This window comes from Saccoglossus kowalevskii, chromosome 17 (genome assembly GCF_978046115.1).
Source record: "Saccoglossus kowalevskii chromosome 17, keSacKowa6.1, whole genome shotgun sequence".
Classification (NCBI taxonomy): domain Eukaryota; kingdom Metazoa; phylum Hemichordata; class Enteropneusta; family Harrimaniidae; genus Saccoglossus; species Saccoglossus kowalevskii.
In genome coordinates this window covers 24408207-24416578 of record NC_140657.1, presented here as the reverse complement: position 1 = coordinate 24416578, position 8372 = coordinate 24408207, and the positions used below count along the sequence as shown (strand labels likewise).

General features: G+C 32.6%; 1 protein-coding gene across 1 annotated transcript; it reads left to right on the top strand.

The window, feature by feature from the left end:
- Window positions 1-261: 261 nt before the first annotated feature.
- LOC146732760 (uncharacterized) lies at window positions 262-8330 on the top strand. The gene is made up of 5 exons (XM_085491944.1): window positions 262-353; window positions 4435-5449; window positions 6627-6764; window positions 7803-7849; window positions 8217-8330. Exons 2-5 carry the CDS (start codon window positions 4477-4479, stop codon window positions 8328-8330), a joined length of 1272 nt encoding a protein of 423 aa, XP_085348070.1. The 5' UTR covers window positions 262-353; window positions 4435-4476.
- The last annotated feature ends 42 nt before the right edge of the window (window positions 8331-8372 follow it).

The following is an 8372-nucleotide window of genomic DNA, read 5'->3' as shown; positions in this document are numbered from 1 at the left end:
ATATCTTATATTTTTATTGACTTTTTAGAAATATTAATTTTGTCAAAAAAAAAATTGCTAGGTAATAAATTGCAGTTTGCATCATGTCTGACAACCTAAGTTGCCTGAATCCACTGTTTTTATTTCTAATCACAAACTTTGAGTATTATATCAAAAGTTTCCCCCGAAAATATCTGTCAGTAAGTAGTTGCAATATCTGTGTAGACACGCAAGGACATTGTATATTTAAATTTATGTGTTTAGAAGGAAGCCATTTTGATATGCAAATTAGGGGCATGTGGAGGGAAGCCATTTTGTAAATCACACATGGCTGTAGACTGAAAAAGACTGTCCAGGGGAAGTTCAAGTCACAGGCACGTAATATTACTTAAATTATGACTGAGGTAATTTTGTATGTCTTGGTATATATACTATATATGACCTTTTCAAATATAAACTGAACAAAATAGTAAATCCTTGAAATCTAGGTCACCAGTGAATTTTGATACTTAGATGCTAATTAGTGTAGTATTTGGTTGTATGTGACATTGTGTGGCAGTGGTATGCAGTTATAGATAAAGTAATTCAAATATTTTTTGAATATTTGCCCCAAAAAACTGGAGAAAATCTACAAGTATTGAAATTGAAACTTGGATAAATTATTCAAATTAGCTAGCTCACCACAATGCCTATAATATGTTAGTTATCCTGTGTCTTGTGATTGGAAGGGTTTGGAGTTGTCATATGTTGTCTTGTGTCAATTGAATTATTTCCCTCAAATTCATTTTAAAATATTATATTACAATTGTACCTCAAGGAAAGTGAAGGTACTTGTGTTTCTTGCCTAAAGTGGACATGCAAGAATATTTTTCTGCTTTCTAGACGATGTATTTTAATATTTAAATAAAATGCCATATGTACGATCATCATGTTTGTACATAGTGGATATTTGTGGTACCGGTATATGCAAATTTCAGATGTGAGTAGCCATTTTAGATATGCAAATTAGGCAAATGAAAATACAGTTTTCTGCAATTTGCACATAATCATCTAAAACTTTTGTATGATGTTCTGATGTGCTAGGTTTCACAAATAACATTCATTCGATTATGCAATCTTTTTGTTAATATTAAACCAAATGGACTATTTTCTATTGGACAAAATTTTGATATACTGAAAACATAGAAACATGTGTATATACAAGGAAATGATTCCAGTGTGTTTGCCTAAAGCTGGCATGTAAGAATGTTTTTTTTGCTTTGTAGTATATATGCTAATTACAGATACTGAGAAGCCACATTAGATATGCAAATTAGACAAATAAAAATCATCTTTTTACTGAATTTTGTTTTTTATGAATAGAATAAATAGAATGTGCAATTGATGTTAAAAATGATAAACATGTTTGTGTTTCGCAGTATAGTTCCTGTGTCTTTCTAGCATTTTGATACCATTTCTTGTGCTTTTAATTTTTGATTATGTGAATTATGCAAGCTAGTTAAAATTGCTTAGTTTTGTAACAGTAAAAATGTCCTAAAGACAAAGTTGTAACAGCGACTTCCGTGAAATTTTTGTTTTCATCAAATCGCTAAATTTTCTAGAAGTGAAAATACAACTGTAATAAATTTCTACACATTGATGCAGCAGAAATTATACCTTGAAATCATGTTTATGAAAATCTAGATAAATTGTTAAAATTATATGACATGCATGTTTCTAATAATCAGCACTTTGTGATTTTTCTCTAAGATATGCAAAAACACTAAATAAACAGTAAATAAAAAATATGTGCAATGCAGAGCATTGTTCAGATAAACAATTTTGTTTACCGAGTATAACAATAAATACAATATAGGTGATTAGAAAGTGTTATGCGACGTGTAACTATGCTTTTTTTGGGAAAACACTAAATTCGATCAATGTAATACTGTAAATGACATCATGTGTCAGTACTGATATCTAACCAACTTGCGCTCATGAATACGAGAATTCCTGATTGACATGATCTGGATAATAACTCTATCCATTTAGGGGGATTCAATTTGCCAATAGACTGTTCTGTAAATCACATCAAGTGACACAGCATTTGTTTATTTTAAATGGGAGTTTCGCATTTTTCATATCATTATTTCGATATGTAATCGCCTGTCATAAAAAAAAGCCTGTCATTCAGGGATTGACCTAAATGACAAATGACTACACAACTAAGCGATAGTATGTGATAGATAGATCTATGTGATGAGTTTTTTTTTCGTCAAAGAAACATTTTGTTATATTGGTTAGGTGTATTCATGTGCTAAAAAAGGTACATCATGTTTTGACTGCTCAATGGTCTATAGGCCGGAATTAACCTTATAAAAAAGGTTATAAATATGTCATAAACTTTATGGTTTAGTTTTATAAATATGATAATTCTATTTGAAATTTACATTCCCACTGACCAATATATATGCCATCAAATGTTGAAATTATGGATGGGGAATTGGAAATTAACAGAATAAGAATTTAAGTGGGTGAATTTAGTTATACATTTGTATTTTTAATTATTAGACACTCACTTAGTTAGAAGACCTTGTCAGTTACATTGTAGGTATGTTTGTCCACATAATGTCTGGAGTTATGGTCAAAGGATATCTACTTTTATTATCATATTTTTTAGCAAAAACATCATTTTGACACATTTTTTATCTCCCAGCATGTTGCCATCTGTCCATGTGTACATACATGTACGTCCACACAATTTGATCAACATTTAGTAACCATATGTGGTCATTAAATATGTATAATCATTATATCTGGAGCATTATTTCAGATATAGACATTCAACCAATAATCAGTGCTTTATTGAACACATTGGGCACATATTTAATAACCATATATGGTAATATGACCTCATTAAATATGCATAACGATCATATCTGGAACACTTGCAGATCTGATCAACATATTTAATAACCATATATGGTAATATTACCTCATTAAACATGCACAACCATCATATCTGGAACACTTGCAGATCTGATCAACATATTTAATAACCATATATAGTAATATGACCTCATTAAATATGCATAACCATATCTGGAAAACTATTGCAGATCTGATCAACATATTTAATAACCATATATCGTAATATGACCTCATTAAATATGCATAACTATCATATCTAGAACACTTGCAGATCTGATTAACATATTTTTTTACCACATATGGTAATATGACCTCATTAAATATGCATAACTATCATATATGGAACACTTTTGCAGATATAGATGTTCAACCAGTACTTGTAATAAAGACGCTGAGGAATCTGCCATCTCTGATGGCTTTTTTGTTTTAGCTTCTTCTTAGAGTAAAATTTAACAGATGTTTTTAAAAAGTCAATTTGTACTACAATCACCTTATTAATTAAAGCACTAGAGTCATCTTGTTTGATATAGGACTCATAGTGACACGTACAATGCATGTAAAAATACATTGGAATTTGAACAGGTTCATGTCTTTATGAATTGGTTGGATCGGCACATTTGTTTTCGTGAATGACCTGTTTATGAACCAGTGTGGGTTTTGTGTATTTAAATTTCCATTAAACAAATTGTTTTACCTCACTTCATTCCTATTAAAGATGCACTTTTATTAACAGAGCAAATATGAGTCATGCACCTCAATTGAAGATGCAGTTATAACTGCAAATACAAATACAAATTGAGTTTAATGCATACTGGTATTGACTTTTAATCAGAAAAGTTGAAATTGGTCATACCTATTAACCCTTAACGCAGTAGTAAATAGTCAAAAATTGAGAAAAAAAACTTAATTGACCCAGATTCAAATGTGTTTCAATTCAAATTGTGCATGTCACATATTTTTGTCAGAAAAAAAATAATAAAAAAAGCAGAAAATTCAAGGAAGGAATTACAGTTACATGTTAATATGTGATTAAAAATTGATCACTAATGATATTACCTTCAGCAGTTAGGTGTTTAATTTATTTTAAATTATTTAGATCTGTGTGTCAGTCTTCTACTCTCAGTGACATTGGATCTACAAAACTAGGTGGTTGTAAATCAAGATAACCTTTTTGGGTGCAAGGGAGCCATTCATAAGTCAATGTTGTTTTGGTCTGTGGTCGTTTGTAAATACCAAATAATTGACATATGCATTATATTTTAATTGACGAAATAGCATTTCATCTCTAGAGTGTGCAACATAATTGAAATGTGTATTATGTTTTGTTTTGTTTTTCTGGACAAGCTAACTAAAACAATTTGTGATATTCATTTTTTCGATTTGTATTTTTGACATATCTTTTTTTCATTCCATGTGTGTTTTTAAATTAACTGAACATAATATGTTGTTAGTTGGTTTATTTATCATTTATTTATTTTGTTATAAGTTGGATATGCAGTTATTTTGGTCATATGTATTCAACATGTAAAATGTTTCTTTCTGCAGACGCTCACTTTGGAGAAAAGCTGCAGCAGTTTGACATCCGTGATGGCAGAGTATGAAGTGAGTGAGGGTGTTAATATTAACTCTGAGTTGCCTAAGGAGAGTGGTTCAAACCTGAGTACAGAAAATGATTTGAGTGTTACCACTAGAGATAGGCACCCTGTAACTGCCCGCATGTCGCCATTTAAACCTACTGTGCCCATAGGAAAAAATATAGACCATTTAGATGGTTCAGTCACCAGGAAACTTAATCTTGATGATGACCAGAGTATTAATAACAGCAGCACTTATGAAAATGGTTATTTTAACGATGTTACTGTGGAGAAAAGCATTGATGAAAAAACGAAAGAAGGTACCAGCAATGAACCGGAGGTGCCTGAGACTGTTCCAGAAATCTTGGTTCAAGATAGGGATGCTGATGCAACGGATACAGTAAGTAATTCTCCTGATCCAATTGATCAAGTGGCTGAACAGGATGATCAAGTTGCTGAACAGGAGGGTCAAGTAGCTGACACAGCCGGACAAACAACAACTCAAACTAATCATGTAGAAACTGAACTAACTAACCAAATTGGGCAAGATCAAGTAGATGGAGCTGATTCAAGTGGAGAAAACGACGCTGTTGTGAGTTTCCCAAAATTAGACCGTAAGAAGGACCACGCTGAAGTAAAACCTGATCAGGAGACGTGTGATCAGCAGAAGTTGGAGATAGAGGCAGTCGCTCCTAGAAAGTTGAGAGCTAGGAAGACAGGTGTACCATGCGGGTATGGTAGTCGGAAAATGAAGTATTTGACTTTGAAAGGTGGCAACAGAAGGTCTCTGACTGTTTCTGAATTGTTAGCCCAAAAAAGAAAAGCAGGATTAGAAAATGGCTTAGTTGTAAACGGTAGTCTTTCCGATGGTGATAAGCATCGTGTTTCCAAGTGGAGGAAGACCCAAGGTTCACTGCAAGAAGAAAATGAAAAGGTTGTCTTTGGTTTGAATTTGAGACCGAGAAAAAGACCAGAAACTGATACAGGTAAAAATAATAAATATTTAATTATTTTCAGGTTTTTACAAGAATAATAGTGCAAAAACAGTTAGGGTGTATTGGCCAATGTGTAGCTGAGGTCATGTACTGTCTGAGTGCATACTTTTATAGATCCTCATAATAATGTTATTACTGTAAAATCTGTATTAAAAGCCGCAGCTTCTAATAAAATGGTACAATGCAACAGAGGGGATGCGGCTTCTATTAGAGCATCTACACATATGAGAAATGGTGAATTTTTAGGTCTCAATTGTTCAAAAAGAATGGGTGCGGCTTCTAATACAGATTTAACGGTATACATTTTCTCGGTCCAACCACTTGATTTAGTATGCCCAGAACTGTGAACTCCAGTGATTCTTTTACACAAGGGAACAGGGGCACAGTGCCCTCATGCCATGGTCGTGCACCCCCTTACCCTGGGGAGCAGATCCTCTGGCAACCATAACATTCTGATTGACCAGCGATCATATGTGGCCACATTCTTCAACTGTGACCTGTCTACATATCGTGCGACTAGGTCTATTGTTTACAAATTATAATCCACAACTGGCAGGATGCCAGCCAGTAAATTTAATCTGACCAAAATGATGATCAAAGTCGTATTTGAGTATAACAACTTTCACCTATTGATTATTTTTAACATTAGCATCATAAATTTATTAAAAATTTGTGGATGATTTAATCAAGACCAGTAGGCATTACTGTAACAAATGATATCCATTTGGCTCCAAAGGAACCTCAATATATAAGAAAATGTTGCACCCACAAATAACAAAATTCATCAAAAACATGAAATAAATTGTGAATGTCAAATCTGCTGAAGACTGCCTCTCATTTCTTTTAAAGTCAAGACAGCAGCATGCTTTATAAATGAAAAACATTTTGTAATGGGAATAATTATTAATGAAGGAGTTTTATTTGGACAAATAAGTAAACATAAACTAACAGAGTGAATGTATTATAACTGTTATGGCATTAAAATAATATTGTATAGTTTTGGCTTCCACTTTTTTGGGATGCACAATTTATCAATGAAAGCCACAGCAGGGTTTGAGTTTAAACTGTTGTCATTGTTGTCTACGTTTATTAATAATTATAACCAACCTTATACAGATGAAACTTGTAACATAAATTCAGCTTTGATTGCGATTGTTGATTTTTGCAGATACGGATAGTGTTGTCAGTGGTAGCAGTAGTGTAAGCAATAGTAGAAGAAGGAGAAGAGGTGTGAAAGGTATCGAACCTGAAAGGGCTGGAGGAGCCATTCTTTCCCATCTACTTGATGGTTGTGGCCTTAATGATGGTATGTTTCAATAATAGCCATGTTTTGGGTTATCAAGTTCCTGATCTCCCAAGTACATTGTATTAGAAGATCACTGTACTATGAACTTCAAGATTATGCAAATGTATGTTTAGTTTAGTTTAGTTTAGTTTAGTTTAGTTTAGTTTAGTTTAGTTTAGTTTAGTTTAGTTTAGTTTTGTTTTGTTTTGTTTAGCTTAGTTTAGCATAGTTTAGTTTCCATGCATGCATATCTGAGACATGCCTTGACGTCAAGTCTCATCAAACCTCACATTTAATTAATACCTTGTCTGATACATACACGCATAAGATGATTTTGTAACTGAGTAAAAGATGGCTGACTGGCGGCCATACGATTGTAAAAATATATTAAAATCAGGTATTTTTTCAAACATGGTGGAACTATAAACCATTATAGGGAGTTGCTGCATGATTTGATTTGATTTGAATTGTAAATTTGACTCAAGATGGCTGACTAGTGGCCATTTTGCTTTATATAAATGCTATTTCAGATGTATATCTCATGTATATAGATGCTTTTAGCAAATCACTTCAGCTTTTATACGTAAGACAATACTTCATCAAATACATGCACACGAACACTACTTTTGTCATCCGATCAAACTACTGGCCATTTTAGTTATAAAAAAACTTAAGGAAAGATTAACCATCATGGGAAGTTGAACAAATTTGGCTTCTGAAAACATATGTCATTAACATGGTGCATATTGCTGTCACAAATTTTGTATACTGTAAAATACTTTAGTTTTGCTTGAAATTAATTTTCACTGTTTTTGCTGAAGGAGTGATTCAGGCTGCATATTGGGTTGAAAAGACCTGTGTGTATGTCCGCATTTAATCAGTGGGGCTGTGGCTATGTCATATTTAGTCAGATCTTGTAATTGTAAGCTTCTTAGTTTCTTATGAAAGTTTATGAATCAAGGTGCTTTAATTAAATTTGTCTACTGTATGTATGAGACAATGAATCAAATACGGTACTATGACTTGCTCATTATATTTCATTATTTTTGTTCTATTCAGGTAAAACTAAAAAAGCTGTACCATCTGAAAGTGTTAATAAAGTTAAAGTAAGTATATCATACTGTGCTTATCTGAACCATAAACTGTATGCCATTTAAAAAATTTTAAAGTCTGTAAACATTGTGGAATTTTGTAATAGTGAAAAAAGTATCAGCAACTTTTGCGAAATTTTATCTTCATAAATAAATTTGCCTTCATTATAAAAGCAGAGAACAAACTGAATCGGAGGGTTAAAAACAGTCATTTATGACACGAGAAACATTTGAATTCGGTTTGAGCATTCGTTGGAAGTAAATTTTTTGTAAATTTTCACTTCGGAGTGTAGTTGGTAATCAAAAATTAAAGCCATAGGATGCAGGGGTATAAAATAAAACCTTTCAATTTGTCATAGTTGCTGTAATATTTCTCTTATAGCATGAACCGCCTCTTTGTAGTTGTAAAATGGCATTCGGTGTTCAATTTGAACCTGGCGTCATGCCTGTCTGTCGAGCAGTTGAGTACTTAGATGGCCAGGTGAGTTGGAAATAATTTAATATGCATTTTCATTTTGCAAATCACTAATGGGTCCTA

Coding starts and splice junctions, on each gene's coding strand:
- LOC146732760 (XM_085491944.1), top strand. CDS start 4,477: ATGGCAGAGTATGAAGTGAGTGAGGGTGTTAATATTAACTCTGAGTTG. Junction 5,450..6,626: donor AAGACCAGAAACTGATACAG/GTAAAAATAATA, acceptor TGATTTTTGCAG/ATACGGATAGTGTTGTCAGT. Junction 6,765..7,802: donor TGGTTGTGGCCTTAATGATG/GTATGTTTCAAT, acceptor TGTTCTATTCAG/GTAAAACTAAAAAAGCTGTA.